The 18,138-nt window shown below is 36.5% G+C and overlaps 1 protein-coding gene across 12 annotated transcripts in view; it reads left to right on the plus strand.

The window, feature by feature from the left end:
• MYT1L (myelin transcription factor 1 like) overlaps positions 1 to 18,138 on the plus strand; it is a 310,448-nt gene that overhangs the window by 165,016 nt on the left and 127,294 nt on the right. For all 12 annotated transcript variants that reach the window (XM_031061270.1, XM_031061272.1, XM_031061273.1 and 9 more), the window contains exons 3-5: positions 14,294 to 14,348; positions 14,531 to 14,564; positions 14,866 to 14,928. In XM_031061270.1, coding sequence (XP_030917130.1) covers positions 14,294 to 14,348; positions 14,531 to 14,564; positions 14,866 to 14,928 — 152 coding nt within the window. The remainder of the gene's footprint in view (positions 1 to 14,293; positions 14,349 to 14,530; positions 14,565 to 14,865; positions 14,929 to 18,138) is intronic.

Consider the following 18,138-nt stretch of genomic DNA (forward strand, 5'->3'; position numbering starts at 1 on the left):
TGCGTTGCTTGTAGTGTTATAGTGCATATGGACTGCAATCACAATCCAGAACTTTATTTTGCCAAGTGCTGTACAAACATATGCCCGCCCCAGAAGACTTACAGTATAAACAGATAAATATGTTTCAGTTTTTACATCAGTGGGACATGACATGAGCTCAAGGATCTGCATATTATATTTCATTATGGGCCAGTGTGGTCTAATATACAGAGCAAGCATGCATGACTTCAGCACACTGATGTGGTCTATCTTTTATTTTATTGGGTAGAGATATATTTTCAGATATTTTAACGCTTTCATTTGTACATCTATTTACCACATCTAAGTTTGCATGCAAGTTTAGTTCTAGTTATCTGTCTATATAATTCTGGTATGTGATACCTGTATCACGTATCAACTCTTTAGGATGTACAGTTCAGAGGAATAATGTTGCATTATACCTTTATAATATGTGGTGTTAATTATTTTGATACACCTTTCAACAATTCTGATTTTTTTTTATTCTGAAGGTCTTCTGTAGACATGCCAGCCATTGGTTTATCTAAAAAGTTTTCAAGACTTTATAAAAATCTCAATAATCAGAAACACTGTCTTTTTGATGTTACAAATTTTATAAAGACAGATTCCCATCCTGTTCCTGGCACTGTTCCTTTCTCATAGGTGGTAAGAACAGGCAGAACTTTGGACATCCTGTTTTAATGTCTGTGGGAGCCAGAACACTTTTTCTGCATAAATGGCTTTCTTTGCATTTGCCAAGAAACATTCTTTCACCCAGACAGAATAATAACTATATTAAAAGTATATTGTCTCCTCTGAAATGCTGCCTCAGATCCTACTTTTCGTGTTAAGGGTTTAACATGAAATTTGGAAAGAAAAGAAGCCGAAGAAGTGAGGAAGCCCCTGCACTTTAAAACATTGTCTTTGTCCTGCATCAGATCAACTCTCTCAGAGTGTATGTAAAATAATGCACATACCTACTTCCATAAATCTTCTTAGATTTATCTCTGTTACTCAAGGATGAAAGGGACCTCTTTTTATGCAGAATTCACTTCAGTCCTTTCACTTAGTTGTCAAAACAAAACCTAATGATGCAGTTTTCCATCTTTACAACAGGAATCAAGGAGATAAAATCTTTGCACCATTGGTCCTGTGTGGCTGGTGGTATAATAGGAGAGCATGTCACAAAACTGACATTAAGGATGCAGAGATGTAATTTTGAAAGTCTTAGTTTTCATTCTTTTATCCTCATAGCTTGCAAACACGAACAGAGTTAATCAGATTCTTCCTCACTGTTATTTGAGTAACTGTATTAAGTCAGAAGGCAAAGTTTTAACTGAGGGTGGAATACGGATTGTTCTACCAATTTGGTCTTGTTTGGCCGCTTTGAATTATTTAACAACAGTTCTTTCTAGATCTTGAAACCAGTACAGACAGCGTAAGAATCTGAAGCAGGAAATCTCTTTTGTACCTTGTTAAGAATAAATCTTCTTTCAATTTGCTTTAAAATTCCATATTTATAATAATAGAATTTACAGGTGCTTTGATGTCAGAGTGACAACAAGAAATGAAATAAATTTGAAAAATATAATAAATGTATGTTAATAAATTAAAATAAAATCACTTCCTGGTTGTCCTTTCATTCCAGGAGTTAAAGGGGCACTCTTTATGCCAGCTTAATTGCGTTCTAAACCTCCTGCAATCATCCAAATTGCTAACTGATGGTAATAACAGGCCTACTTAAATGTAGCACTTTTTCAGGCCTTGTATGGGCCACTAGGTCACGGTGCAATTGTTATCACTACATTGTCATCTCTGTCCTAGGAAGACATCTGGGGTTTACTGTATGCTATGGTACAAAATCCTGTCTATTTGGGGTCTCTTTCTTCTTTCCTTTTTTTCCTTTTTTTAATTTTACCCCAGAAATTGCTAAATGCAAGTTTTGAGCAGAAAATTACCAATTAATAGTCATTATTCTTGTGGTCTCTTCTTTATGTTTTGAGTATTGTGTTGTATAGTTTTAGTGTTAAAACTATTCAAGTTATTGAACAACTGAAGTAGGTACTCCTGTTTTATGCAAAAACTGCAATAATCTGTGATCCTGTTTAATTTATGGTAATTATGTTAGAAGGGCCATGATTGATATTTTGCTTGCCTGTCTTACTAATTTATCAGTTAATTGTTGCACTTCTAATAGCTGTAAGCTATTTATAACATACCCTTTGAAAAGCATATTGGCCTGTACACTAACAGCAGCAAACACTTCTGATACCATGTAGCTCTGAAATATTATTCTCACCATTGCTGTAATTAAACAAAACCTAAAACCAGAAAGGAGGTGTCATTGTTGTGGAATAGTGAATGAGGAAGAAGGGGTGTTGATCTCTTCACGTAATAGTGACAGCAATTAGCTTTAACAGACTATGATTTTTTTAACTATCCTGTTTTCAGTGTGCAGACTGTTAGTTTACTAAACTGCCAGGCCTACATAGTTTTCTTTTGGAATTAAAAAGAAGATATAATTAATAAATGTGTCCTTTTCTATATCTGAAATACTTATCTTTTGCATGGTACATATCCACTACAGTTAGCTTATGTTTAATTGTCTTTAATCAAAACCTTAAACACGAGTTCTGTCGTTTTAATAATGCTTATTTCATGTGGTACTTTGGTCTTTTTTGTTTAAAAATGGTTATAGGTGTCTTCAATAATTATTAGTCTGAGTCAGTGCCATTTTGAAAATCGAAGTGTTTTCTACACTGGAAGCAATACTTGATGAACAAACCTTAGCATGTGTATTAGTTGTGATATATTTTTGAGTTTGGGATACTAGAAATGAGATTCTAAAATGTGGTATCCTGTTTTTTTAAGAACAGACATTGCATATGTCTATATTGTGGCATACTTACACTCACTAATATCAATTTGTGGATGTGGTGACTGGCTTATATAAAAGCTTGTTGTGGGCATTTTATATAATAAAATATCTGTGTATGCTTCTCAGTATGACAGCACTAAATATTTTTAAATGGCTTGTTCTATTTTCTCCTTGTATTCAGAAAAATATGTATTTTTATGCATTCCTTATTTAAAGAGTAAGTCAAAGAAAAACCAACAGTCTCCTCAGTTAGACTTAGATAATGTAGGTAAGTTTGGGGGGGTGAAACCTAATCCAGTTTGAAAAAAAATTCACAAGATGCTAATGCAACACTGTATTTTTAATTCCAAAACCCCTCGTTGAGGGAGGGCAGGGTGAGCCTGTGGATTTGGAAGTGAAATTTGTCAAGCAAAGTATGGAAGTTGAAGCCTTTCCCCTCTTATTTTCCATAATGATCTTTTGGTTTACAGCTTTTAAGAGCTGTAACTCTTACAACTCTGCTTCTGGCTGAACTGTGGGAACAAGTCAGTGACTTTATCTTTCTGCAGAGCTGTGTGCTTTTTTCCAAGCAGTTTCCCAGGCACAGCTCTGGGAGGTTGTTCCCCATCAGAAGGCCTTTAGGCCTGACCTAAATGTGGGTGATTCAAAGCAACAAAGAGGTTGAAACACAGCATGGTTGTGATTACAGTCATTAGGACATTCAAAGATAAAGCTAAAACTCTAAAGAGTTATGACCACTTTGACCTGAATTTCAGTGAATGTACTTTGGCTTTTTGTTGTCTGGTGTTATTTCTGCATGTGGTGATAGGTAGTACGCTGCATACTCCTCAGTATTGGTGCAGGCTCCATATTTGGCTTGTTCTTTATTCTCTAGGGATTTTAATGATAATTCAAAGATGTGTAGTGTAAATACATTGAATGAGAGTTACAGAAAAGACTCCTACAGCCCTTCCTTGGTAGGTACCTTTCAGCTTATAAAATTGGCGCTTCAATAAACATAGATGCAAAAATGTTAGACAAATAGAAATATGGAAACCCTCATTAGGTTGCTGTGCCCTAAAGACCGTTGTGTATACTTTTAAGATGCGTATTAAGTAAAGGTGGTTCTTGGTTTTGGTGCTTGTCCAGAGCATAGGCTTCCATGAAATTGGGCTTTGCTGTTAAATCCTAGGAGTTAAATGTAAACTTGTCATTTGGAGCACATTACACCTCAGGACTTGAACATGAACAGTGTGTGCAAGAACAAGTTACACGTGTGTGCCAAGGATGGAAGCAGACTGTTTTATAGAGACTGTACATCAGGCATGCCTTCCCTAACCTAGTGGGTTTTAAGCCTAGCAGTGGAAGTGTAGAACATTTTGTATTACTTGTGACCCCCCATGTCTGTGAAATCTAACTCTGTATTTCAATAAGTCTTACTGGCTTCCTGATTTCTAAAAGTTAAATGTTTTAATACATTTTTTTCTTTTAATGCACTCTTCTTACCAATTTTCTTCCATAATACTATGAAAAATCTAGGTCTGCCATAAGCTAAATTATTTTTCTGTCTTTGTTCTTGTACAAAATATAACAAATTGCCACATTTCAAATTTAGAATTTAAAAAATAACCTTTCTTATACCTTATATCTGTCATTTTCAAACACATTGTGTTTGGGAACAGGATTTTAGAGGAAAACAAATCATGCCAGATTCAACAACTTGAAGAGAATCAAGGCTGCTGCTGATCCCTGTCCCTGAGTTCCACCAGGAGCAAGGCTGAGGATTCATTTACAGCAAGCACACAAAGCACATGTGTGCAGTGCATGTGCATGTACATAAGTACATGCTTGTGTAGTGGCTCACACAGATTCTAGAGGGACACTCAGAGAACTTACGTGAACACAAACATCATACACACAACCACACACCCATCCAGACAGAAGGAGCAAGCCACATCTTTTATATCATTCTAAGTGCACCTAAGACTTTTGGATAAAAAATACTGTCATGTCTTGATTTTTATGGATATAACTCCATGCTAGACTTCTGAGAATTTCTGGAATAAATTCAGTGAATTTGGTGCAAATTTTGTTCAGAATCACCAAAAATACAGAAAATAATCTTCAAGAAATTTCATTTTATGAAGTTACTAAAGTTTTAAGTTGCTTATCATCCCCACTTGAAAGTAGCATCTTCCAACAGAAATATGCTTCTTCTATTCATGACAAGGAAATTACAGTTCTTTTAAGAACAAATTATTTCTCTCTATTTTTTGTTTGATTCTTACTATAAATTTAACATTCAGCTTTAATCTGTGCTGCTTCTGAGTGCTTTGCTGACTGCACTGGAGAAATATGTAGCCCTATTCTTCCTCCTGTTATATTTAATTTCTTATTAGGAGGCCTTCGAATCACAGACTGCTTTCTTTCAGTGTCTGCATTTAATGCAAGGAACTATGAATTCTTGTTTAAGCCGATCTGTATTACCAAACTATGAGTTGTAACAGGAACTTTACAACCTCTAAGGCAGTTCTTTTTTCTTCTCATGTGAAAAATACACAAGTCCCTAGTAAGAAATGCTTATTAATTGGGGCGGGGCGGGGGGGGATGTACATGACATAAAGCTACTGAGTCTTCACTATTGGAAGATCCTGTCAGCCTGTGCTGACATTCACCACCTTGAACCTTCACAGATCAAGTGGCCTGGCACAGGACCACCATCAATGACTGGTTATGGTGCAATTTGAGTTGCTCAGCTGCATGGATGTATTCTGGATATGTTCTTCTGAAATTTTGGTTCGTGTCCCAAAGCCTATTCACTGAGCATTTCCAAAGTAACTTTGTGGAGCCAGACTGATGAGTGGATATCTTTGGTCCTAAGAAAGTGCTAAAGATCCAGGGCTATTTCTTCTTACCTCTTTTTTCCATATTACTTTCTCATTCTTCATATCTAAGATAAAAGGAGGTAATAAGAGAAAGATGCTCAAATGACCTCTGTGCACTTTGGGTCTTTTCTACTCTAATCTGAATCCAGTGAGAAATACTTGAAAGGGTTCTCTGCTTCCTGTGAGGTTACTTCATTGAACCCCAAATGTATTTCCCCATAAAAAGAAATGGTGATATATGAGGAACTTGTGAGTTTAACCAGAATTCTGCTTATTCTGGCCTGTATTTACAGATTTGTCTGCAGCTTGCACTGTTCATTTGAAAATGGAGGAATTGGATTCCCTCTGTGCATTACAGCAGGAGTATGACTCTTACTGAAAGTTTCAGAACAAGTCCTGAGGATATATTCTCCTATTATTCTGCAAGAAGGACTCTCCTTGATATTAATGAAAGCTTTGTGTTCATCACAAGTGGAAGAGAGCAAAGGATTAATTTATATTCTAGTCATTAATTTGCCCACGTGCCTATTTGTTCACTTTGTGTTATGTACCCTCAACTTGTAACTTTTATCTTTGCAGAGTTCCCCTGGAATTCTGCTCTGGTTGTATGCAGGTATTTTCCTAAGGGGAAGATTCAAATACAGTAGTTCTTTTATAAAGTTTGCCTTTTCCTAAAAGGGTGCTCTAAAATATTTGAACTAAATTTCAGATGTCCATCTGAATGCATCTGGGTTTGTGGAGGAAAGAGTCTGAAAGGAGAGGAAATTGGCTTTCCATTCTGCCTGACTTTTCCTTAAACACTCCAGTAGCTTCTTAGAGTAACTTTCTATCCTGCAGTTTTGTGTCTCTTTTATCTTGCAGATCTTAAAATAACAAGCACCTTAAATGTATTTGGGAGAATCAGACAGGTTTCTGTCAAAATCAAGATTTTGAATTTTTCTGTAGTCTGTTAATAACAGTAATAGATGATATTTAATCAAGATGATTGAAATATTAAGAACTGATTTTAAAGAACTGACTATGCAAATATCATCATAATGAGACACAAGAATACTGTCAAAAGCCTTGTTAAAATTGAGCCAAATGCCATCAACCACTCTCCCTTCACCCACAAGTACACACATTTTAGCCTAGAATGGAACCAATTAAAAAAAAAAAGAACAGTAGGGCATAAATTAAGGTTCAAATATTGTTATTGATTCAGGTTTTGTCTGCCTAGGGGAGAGGAAGACCTGCTGAAGCAGATGGTGTTATACAACAGAGATATTTGGGGCCCATTGAAATAATTGATAAATGTCCCATTTACCAGGTAGGTTAAACAGTGTCTCACAAAATAGATCCAGTTTATAAAAACATATTCAGATTACTAGGAGTCATAATTGAGAAATTAGTTTCTTTTGGAATACAAAGAAATGCTTGAAAAGAGGTTATGTTAAACTTTGGATTTGCCTATTATTTTCTGAGGAGAGCAATAGAAGGTCAGTTTGCAGTTTTTTTAGGAAGACTGCACAAAATACTTACATAGTATGGGATACACTGCTTACATAAACTATTCATCATCTCCAGGTCGTATTTCTTTGATTATAGATGTAGGAGCATTTTAAATGTGAGAAATGCATTTGACATATTTTGTTTTGTTCCTTGAGACACTAGGTTAAAAAAAAATTTCTTTGAATCCTTTAATTTGTCTTTCACACAGAAAAATGTAATTTTCTTTTAGTTATAAAAAGAGATACTGAGAAAACTTTGGTGATTAAAATAATAAAGAAATCTTACCTGCAGAAATTTGCATCTTGCATCATAGGGGATGAAAATATGCCTTTACTGAGTAACTTGAGTAACATGGAGATAAATTTTAAACTGCAATCTTTTAATGTAATAAACTCATTAGGTTTTCAGGAAGTCATATTTTTCTCCAAACATTTTACTTTGTCACATTATGAGTATGTGCAATATTACTGATTAGGGAAAAACAATATTTCTATCAATTTAAGCAACATTCGTGATTGACCATAACAATTAAGCAGTAATTCTAGTATTTGACAGTCATTTCCATATATTTTTGGAGTCACAGATGATCATCTACAGAATCACAGAATGAGTCAAGTTGGAAGGGACCACAGTGGGGCATCTGGTCCAACCTCCCTGCTTAACCAGGGTTACCCTAGAGCACGTGGCACAGGATTGTGTCCAGATGGTTCTTGAATATCTTCAGTGAGGGACACTCCACAGCCTCTCTGGGCAATCTGTTCCAGTTCTCAGTCACCCACATACTAAAGGAGTTCTTCCTCATGTTCAGGTGGAACTTCCCATGCATCACTAAGTCTTGTCCTATTGCTGGGCACGGCACCACTGAGAAGAGCGTGTAAACATCCTCTGACACCCTCCCTTCAGATACTGACAGACGTTGATGAGGTCCCCTCGCAGCCCCCTCTTCTCTAGGCAGAACAGGCCCAGCTCCCTCAGCCTTCCTGTGCAAGAGAGATGCTCCAGTCCCTTAATCATTTTTGTTGCCTTCCTCTGGAAACTCTCCAGGAGCTCCATGTCTGTCTCATCCTGAGGAGCCCAGAACTTTCTACAGTATAGACAGCGAATGCTTTGCCTCAGTAAACACTGGACATCTTTTGAGAGTGTTTGAGAATCAAGTTGTTGGATTTGAAGAAATACAAGTAAGAAAAAAAATTAGGAAAGATGAATTTTGGAAGTCCAGATCTAAGGCCCTTAGCTCTTATTGGCTTTCTACACTTCTGATACATCGTGGCTAGAGAGAAACCATAATAATTCACTAAGAAATTGTTGGCTGACTTGGAAATTTAGAAACTTGGGACTGAACCTTGCAGTCATCATGCCTCTAGCTAGAAATACAGATACCTTCAGAATTTTAACTGGAAGAATCATTTTCAGGAGTACCTGCCCTCAAGGGAAGAAAATGCTGACCTACTTCCCCTCAGGGGAGCAAAACTCACAATTTGTCCTGGAAAGGAGGCCAAATCTCTTGATCATTTACAGCTGGCAGCTGTGAGAAAGTCCAAGTGGTAGATATGTGACTATATCTGGGGACAGGGAGAGTGGTGCTGGTTGCAAAACTCCCAGGAGTTCAGGTAGCTCTGTGGTGAGACTCAAAGCCTTAAATCCTTTAAAAACCTGAAGACTCCAACAGGTTTTCCAGCAAGCCAACAGATAAGGTCCTGTTGAAAACTTGCTCTCTGTTCTTAGAAGTTACTGATCGTATCTGAATAATTCAGCGGTTTTCTGGAAGATTAATGCAGCCTTAAAGGTTGAGCAGCTACAGATCACATTCTGCTCTTGAGCTGCAGTAGTGCAGAAGTTGGTTGTGCTCATCTGGTTGTCCAGATCCACTTCACTGTTACTGACTGGCAGACTGTGATCTAATGTCTGTCGAGCATGGCCCACAAGTGTTGTTCATACATGCAGGAGCCTGGAACCATGTTCTTCAGATGGATCAAATCTGCCAAATGATGCAGGCCACCATATGTAATTGGCCTGTCTCCAACATAGTTTATCATTCTGTTAATTTCTCTATTATTTGCATAGTTCAGTAGCGTATAATTTTCCAGAGTACTGGAGAAGATACTGAATATTGTAGGGGTAAATGTATGCCTGTGGGATTATATTAGAAAGGGTCTTGTTAAATATATTTTTTTTGTTTGTTTTTAAAATTAGTTTTGTATAAAAATGACTTTTATACAAAATAATTTTTCTGGAAAAATATTTTAATACAGATATTTCTTTTCTGGAGAAATATTTGCTAACTGTGATAAATGTGTTGATTTTCGGAAGCGCTTACTGTCTGAATGCTCAGCAAGAGAAAGCAAAAGGTTTCAAAGGTTTCTAAGGATATGATATCCTAACATAGCTACCTTTACTGAAAACTTTTAGAATATTCTCAAAGAACACTATCAAGTGTTTTTGATTACAGATTTTCCATGACGATGTGTTGACTGCTGCTAATTAGGTCATCATCTTGTATCCCATATTGCTTTTGTATGACAATACTAAGGGCCAGCACCAGGAATATTAACTTAGTGAGCCTCACCATCCCCTCAGCAATTAGTAAAGGTTAATTTTAAAAGTTACAAATAAAATTTTTTCACAATATTTTTTTTCAGTTTTTTCTCATTCCCCAAGTAACAGCAATGTATTGAAGACCTGTTAGCCTGTGTTTCTTTTGGGGGGGTAAATGTTGTCTGAGACTTTGATTTTAAAATTAAAAATACTGACATATATATCTTTTTTAAAAAATTTTCTTGTTGATTACTATTACTACATTTTCAAATAATAATAATATCATCATCAAATCTCTTTTATTAACGAATTCTTCTCTTATGACTATGTACCTTTTCTATTTTTAACAGTTAATGAAATACTTTCACCTGCTCCTAACTGTAGTCAATTTATATTATAAAATTGTCTTCTTCTCATTTTGTCTCATTATTATTTCCAGCTTTCAAATACTGACAATTTAAAAGCACCTTGTGTTTGTGTGTGTGTAGTAGTAGTTACTGGTATAAGATTCTGTACAGTGAGATGTAACAAGTCTTATTGCCTGCATGCAGTGCAGGTGACCATGCAGACTTTTTTTTGGTTTTACTCAGAAAATTTGTATTTAGTATAGCATCTTGTGATTTATTTGTGAGAGCACTATAGCTATTCATGTCTTGTTTCTCTAAATCTTCAGTAACACGAATGCATATAATGGTGGTACAGAGTTCCCAGATCTACCTCTCCCTGCCCATTGTCCTAAGTAAGGCACATTCAATAATTTGGTTCTTCAAAATTCTAATTTACAGATTTAATTTCTACCTAGACCTCTTTTATCTTTTCCTTCTGAGAATTGAGAATTGTAGAATCACAGAATGGCCTGGGTTGAAGGCGATCTTAAAGATCATCCAACCTCCCTGATTTTGCAGGGAATATTCCACTAGACCTGGTTGCTCAGAGGTTGCTCAACCTGGCCTTTGAACACTGCTGGGGATGGGCATACACAGCTTCTCTGGGCAGCCTCTTCCTCCCAGTGTCTCACTACCTTCATGGAATATCTTCCTGATACTCATTCTAAACCTACGCTGAGGTTGAAACCATTCTCTTGTCACTACATACCCTTTGAAAAATGTCCCTCTCCATCTTTCTTGTTGGCTCCATTCAGGTACTGGAAGGCCACAATTAGGTTACCCTGAAGCATTCTCTTCTCCAGGCTTAGCAAACCAAATTCTTTCAGCTTTTTCTTGTAAGAGAGATACTCCACTCTAATCAGCTTAGACCTTTCCATTTTCATTTCTAGAGCTTCTCTTTGAAGAAAGGCTAAAACTTTCTTCTCTTCCTATTCCTGATGCCTTTCTCTTTGCTTCGATATGTAATATTAGATGCCAGGCTAAGACTAACCCTAGCCAGCCTGTCTTTCATGTCCACAAGTTTTTTTCTGTAACAGAGGCTAAGTAAGAGCTGAGCTACAGAGCTGTAATTTAGAGGTCATGAATGAAGTAGAACTACTAAGGTGGACTCCTTGTGAGACCAAAGTCTGCATTTCCTTTTCCTGCATGTGAAAGTGATGAGGAAGTCCATGTTTGTGTGAGATTGATGGTCTCGGTAGCAGAATTATGTTCCTGATCATGGAAGTGCCAGGGGTGCCACTGAGGACTGCAGTGGTAGACTGCCAGATGACTAGACTTTTGCAGAACCAGTGCAAATCTTGCTAGAATTTCAGGAAGTTGCTTACTCCGAGCATCCAGCATGTAATTCATGGAGAAATGAAGGCTGAAGTTTTGATATGACTGACAAGGATCTGTAGGCAAGCATATAAGTATAAAGCAAAATTCCATTGACTAAATGTAGGCATCTATCATTTGATGTGTCCTAGAGCATCCAAGACTCACATTGGCATATATGAGAGGGCATCTAGGTCACAGACAATGGCAGGTCAATTTGTGCTTTTCTTCAGTGGCAGCAAACTAGGTGGGATGCACAACAAAATTTAAAATTGCATTGTGTGCCGGCAGCTTTTATAATGTTTTTGTTTCTTTGACCTGCTTCTGGATATAGATTGTATGGATCTTACAGGGGCTTCGTTATTTCTTCTGTGATTGTCACTATCGTTAAAAGTATACTATACTACCCTCAGTGTTTTTGAAGTGCTTACTTTGGTTTAGAAAGACAGATAAATCTGTTTTGTAGTTTGCCCCTTATAAATGTACACAGACTATCATAATAACTGGGGCAGCATTTCCACGTTAAGATCGTAATAGTTCTTTCAGCAGGTTTTTCAGTATTGACAAATGAGGCTAGATAATGTTTTTCAAACATTTTAAAAACATACTAGTCTGAAGATCAACTAACTTTGCTTCTGGTCTCCTGTCAAGTCCTTACACATTCAAGACTTATAGAATAATACAGTGCACTGTTTTCTTATTAGCAAAAGGAAAAGAATATTATCATCTAGTAAATAATTTTTATATTCCAGAGATGCTGTTATGTGCTTTGATATGTTAGCTTTAAAAGCTTCAAATGCCTCTCAAGTCATTGGAGCTAAGAAACTGGCTAGGATGTGAACTGAAGGTGTAGGATAGATATTGTGGGTGGGTAATGTTTAAGATTCAGTTTAGGTGCCTATAGAAGATATCTACAGGCATGCCAAGTGTCTCATGCAATAGTTGATGGAGAGCTAGACAGCAGAGGCAGAGGTGCCTAGAGACTGATTTTATCCAGCTGAAGTAGCTTCATGGAGCTGATCAGAGGGAGTTGGTCCTCAGGCTCCAGTGGCTGTGTTAACCTGGGGGTAAATTCAGTTGTCTAAGCATAGGCAGTTAGTGCCATTTCTGATGCCAGAAGACACCTGAAACTTCTGCACAGAGTTGCTAGATACAAGAAAGGATTGGTCTGTACATTTCCATACTTTTCTGGACTGGCAGTTGAGGGTTTGATGGAATACCTTGTGGGATCTCAGCTAGCATGATTGGTTGATGAAGATGGAGGCTTATGCTCCAAATGTATCTGCACTCAGCAAAATATTAAATTAATATGAAAATTAAATTCTTAATTTTAAAATTAAACCCACTCAAAGTTATGCAGAAGACTGACCTGAAGCCCCCTAAAAGTGTCTGGTGCTCTGTTAGCTTTCATAATATCAGTCTATTTTAAATTACCCTGTTAGTGTGGAATACACCACACTACCAGGAATCAGATGATGACTGCTGAGAAAGAGAACTACATCGTAGCAAAGAACCTTGTGAGAGTGACACTTTCTTTTTACCAAATCCCTGCCACCTACAAATTTTGTTGAGGTGATTCTTTCCTCTTGCTGTTACATGTTGAGAGAGCTCTTTAAAAACACTCCTTGATTTGTTCTTTCCTAGTTACTTCCCAAATTGTTTGTGTTAAGGTACTGACCAAAGAAAGTTAGGTGATTAAAGGGTTAGCTGCAAGTCACTTGGACCCTTTTCCATGTTTTTGCATGAGATATATGACATTCTTACCAGATATCAATCCAAGGATATTGCTATAAAGGGGGTGATTGATTTTTTTCCCCTGGGGGAACTAGAGCTCCCTGGTCTATTTCTGTGCTTCCTGACCTTTACAGTATCATCACTATGTATGAAGCACTGAAGATCCATCTTGCTATCTTGTTCTTCTACAGCCAAAGGAGCTGGTGATACAGATACTGCATATATTTTCCCTGACTCAGTCTCTCAACATAGTTAAGTGCAATTTGCTTCTGTTGAACAAAATCCTGAACTCTAGATCGCCTATTTAGTTTACCTTTTAAAATCTGGTGACAATTGTGCATGTAAAATCAGAAGAAACTATGTGGCCCTACATTAATTACTATAGGTCAGTGATGGTGATGCTTTCAAAGACCTAATCTGTAAGCTTGCCCTGTCTGGTAAACATGTAAGATTTCTATATATTTATTACTGCACAGAAAACTACATTGGATTGGCAAGCTGTTTGCAAAATGAAGATAAAGATCTAGTCATGTAGCAAATGAGCCCATTCCTAAAACTTGAAAAACACAACTAAACTATGAAACGTGCTGGCAAAGATTGTAATGCCATATTAAGTAACATGAAATATTTGAAGGTCTAATGGTGAATCTTCATCTCCTTTTTGGTCATTATTACTTCCTCTATTTCCCACTGTAAAGGCTTTGGTTAGAAAACAACCTATGTTGTGTGACCCCTTGACTTTAGTTTTAAATTGTATACAAATCTATTGAATCCTTGTTTTCGAATATTTAGGAGTAATGAAGGGTTTATGTCAGAAATATCCCCTTGAAAAGAGGAAACAGCGCTTAGTTGCATGCAATTTGCTATGAAAGCAGGGCACAGAAACTGGCTGTCTGAAGCAGAAATTACTGCATTTTCTGTTTTTACATAAACACAAAGATCCTAAAAATCCCCTGTAAGGAGAACCTTCCCTTACAGGATAAAATGGAATTAAAATAGTGTCAATAAATCGTGTGAGAGACTGTATCAGTCTGTGCATTGATAGTCTGTGCATGCAGGATAAGAACATTGACTGCCTGCTAATCTATTCCCAGATGGAGGTGGATGCAGACGAGAAGCGCCATCGCACACGCTCCAAAGGTGTTCGAGGTATGTCTCTTGCTTCAGTAAATCACTCAAGGCCCCTGCTCAGGGTGACCTTCATCCTCCAGAATCTCTTTGCACGATTCATTCTGACCCTTGCTTTTACACAACCTTTCTGGTAATTTTCTGTAGAAGAGGGGTACTTGTAATAGATGATAAATTTTTATATGTTTTCCATCTCTCCGCAGTTCCCGTGGAACCAGCCATACAAGAGCTGTTCAGGTTAGTGCTCTGAGTGTAAAATGTATCCCCATTAGCAATTTAGAAAATTCATGCCTTTTAATGGGTATAATGCACTTTCAAGTTCATTGGTGGTTTGCTCATGCCCTGCTGCACTGATGAAATTAATTCCTTCGAGACTTGCTAATAAAAAGCATCCCCTCTTTTTTTTTTCCCCTTCAGTTATTTGATTTCTCTTCCTGTCTTGGTTGCCCTCCATCTCTGTAATACCTAGTCTGCCTGCTTTTAGTATAATCTTTCTGCAGCACATCAACACCTATATAATTAATTCTCTCTTTTGCAGCTGTCCCACGCCTGGCTGTGATGGCAGTGGTCATGTTAGTGGCAAATATGCAAGACACAGAAGGTAATATCGGTAATTTTTCATAATTTAGTGAAGAGATTTGGTAAACAAGTTATCTGGCATGACCTTGATAAACCAAGCAATGATAAAAATTAGCAGTTACATATTCTAGAAGCCATTTAGAGTCAGGGTTATTTTTTCTTTCTGAATGTCACAAAATTTAACTCACATTTTTGCTGTGGAGACTTGTTCTCATTGTCAATCTTCTCTCAATTTTTTCATACAGTTCTCTTGCTTATATGTTGCAAATTAAGATTTGGCCCCGCTTACCTGTTGGCGCTCATGTTCATGTTATTTAATGTGTTTCATAGCTGAATGAAAAAGAGTTTCTGAGCATTTTAAGTTGAATGATCAGGGTAGATTCAAAGCAAAGCTTAAGTCAAATCAATGATAATAAGACTTCAGGGTTCAAATGTTATACTGTATTATAAATACCTTTACTTCAGTTTCTAGACTATGAAATGTGGAGACATCTCCTTTAAAAAAAAAATTCCAGCTGTTTATGGTTAATAGTATACAAGGTAGCATATGTTACACATACTGCATGTGCTTCAAATTAATTTAAACCTCAATCTTTACATTTCTGTGTCTGCAAGGTCAATGTTCATTTGTGTTGTACATCTGTCTAAACATCATTCCTTTCCTGAACCATTTGTCCGTGAACTTTTTTGTGCAATATTTTTAAAATTTAACAGCTCTAGAGTACATGTGTTTTTCTCTCATTGCTGTGCATTTCATTTGACATATTTTATACAGCAGCACGTTGTAGGAGATAAAATAGCTTATGTTTAGGCCATCTCTTTTCTGGATTGAGGGAAGTGTTCAAACCAGTATTAAATTATCCTGAAACTCTAAAGAGTTTTTTTCATTCTTGATTTTTCATCTTATAAAGCACTTGTGGTTTTTATAAGAGTAGATATCTCACACCAGATCTGATTACTGTATGAAATGGGCATATGGGGTCTAGGAATTAAATTGAAATTATATATTTGGGGTTAAGACATTTATTTGAAATATGAAAAGATACTGGACAGTGCCACTCAGTCCACTCATGTTCCTTTTTTCTTATCAGTGAATGAAGCTTAGGGACAAGTCCAGAAAACACTTTCAAAATTAGACCAGGAACAGTGATATTAGAATTACTTTGAATTACATTTAAACTGTATAAATAATAAAATAATTATTCACATTTATTTTCTTAATCTTTTCTTCACTCATAAGAGCAGTAACATTTCTGTTACTATTTGAAGGCTTTGGTTAGATTGGAACACTGATTTAGGAAAAGTATCCAAAATAATTATTTTTAAATTCAGTTGTGACTTCTCATTTCAAACCATGGTTTTCCTTTGTCTGTTTTCTTTATGGAAATGCAAGCCTCACAAGTAATTAAAGAATGGCACTAAATCCTTCTTTTCCCTCAGAAATTCCATGACCTGTCAACAGTTAAGTGATACGATTATAATGGCCTTTCTAGTTACAAGATTATAGGTACATACATTTCCTTACACTTCATGGAATTTCTATGCAGGTATCAAAAACATACAGAAAGAAACTCTTTAGCTTGAAAAATTCTGACTTTTCTTCTGAATTGCTCTAACTTTGTGTTAGAGTTAGTGTCTGTGTTTGTGTAAGATCACCGTTTTGGGGAAAGAGGAAGCAATAAATGTGAGGTTTGAAAAGATTACATGCAGTTTTGAGATGTTAATTCCATATTTTGCTTCTTGACATGATTCTGGTATGTCAGTACACGAACAGACTGAATCTCAGAGCTGTTAATTAAATGAAATTTTGGGCAGATGCGATAAGAATAAAAATTGGAAATAGATCAAAAATTCCTTTTTTTTCTACAAAAGAATTTGTTGGACTTTTATGTTTTCTTGTCACCGTGATTGCCAATCCACTAATCAAAATATATTTAACCAATATATGTCCTATTTAATGTAAAAACACAGAGTTCTTTGTTGAGGTTTACAATGTACATTTATCTAAAATTTCTATTTTCTAGAAGAGAAGCACTATTTATACACAACCAACACCTACTAAATTTACCTTTTTGAAAGAGTTTGAAGGAATTTTCCTCTTTTTCTATTTTGCTATATGGGTGGGAAAGACCCTCAAACATTTCTTCCAAGGAAATCAGACTGTCTTAAAAATTTGATGCGTTCAGGGAATTGCATATCTCAGCTGATGCCTAACAATTCCATTTAGACCTACAGAGCATTTTAATGAAGTTAGGACCTTTTCATTCATGATATCAGACCAGCTCATTATTAGAAATGAAATGCATTTGCTTCCACTAGATGTAGTAAGAGTGCTCCAAAATTCTATTTCTTCTAAAATGTCTTAAAGTCTCTGGAATTCCAGGTGTTGGGGTTTTTTTTGTGTTTTTTTTTTTTGGTTTTTTTGGGGCGGGGTGGTTGTTTTTTTTTTTTTTTGGTTGTTGTTGTTGTTTGTTTTTTTGTTTTTTTTTTTTAGTTATTATTGTAATTTTATCTTTGGGAAGGTGAAAACCCATCCTCAGGTAGTACATTAAGCTTGAACTGAAATAAACAGATCCTTTTACATTTTCAGATAGATTCAGGGGATGAAATGTTGTTCAGCTGATAAAATATTAGATAAAAGTTAAAGAAGGATTTTACCACAGGTTTTTTGCCTTGGTTGTATTTTTAATTAGGAAAGAGCTTCAATGTAGGTTTACTAAGGGAACAAACAGACTTTCTATGCCAGTGATGTTTTGAGGTGTATGAAAACACGGGACTGGAACTAGGTAGTGTAACAGTAGTAAGAGCTTGTTGTATCATTTCCATCTCCTTGATGTTTTTCTTTGTGTCAAATCTTAGTTGGAAGGGAAGAAAAACCTTACGTGACTTGGTTGGTAGCTTCCTCCTGGGTCTTAAGTTCAGTGCCTGATGTTGGCTTGTTGGCTGGACATGCTAATAGACAGCTTAGCTGGACAAGTTTCTCTAAAGGGCACTTCAGGGCAGAATGCTGGGATCTCTAAAATTAGTGTGGTGAAAGCACCTCTGTCCAGTGGCTTCATGGACAGGTCAGAAGAATTGACAACCCAGTTTGGGCACTGGGGAGTGCCCAAAGTCAGATAGTGTGCCTGCCTTACTAGAGCAGACTCTTTTTTTGTGTGTTTTAGTAATACCTGGAAATCTGAAGCTAACATGGACCCTCTAGTGCTGGCTATGACACACAGCATGAGGCAAT

Source organism: Geospiza fortis, unplaced genomic scaffold, assembly GCF_000277835.1.
Source record: "Geospiza fortis unplaced genomic scaffold, GeoFor_1.0 scaffold139, whole genome shotgun sequence".
Lineage (NCBI taxonomy): Eukaryota > Metazoa > Chordata > Aves > Passeriformes > Thraupidae > Geospiza > Geospiza fortis.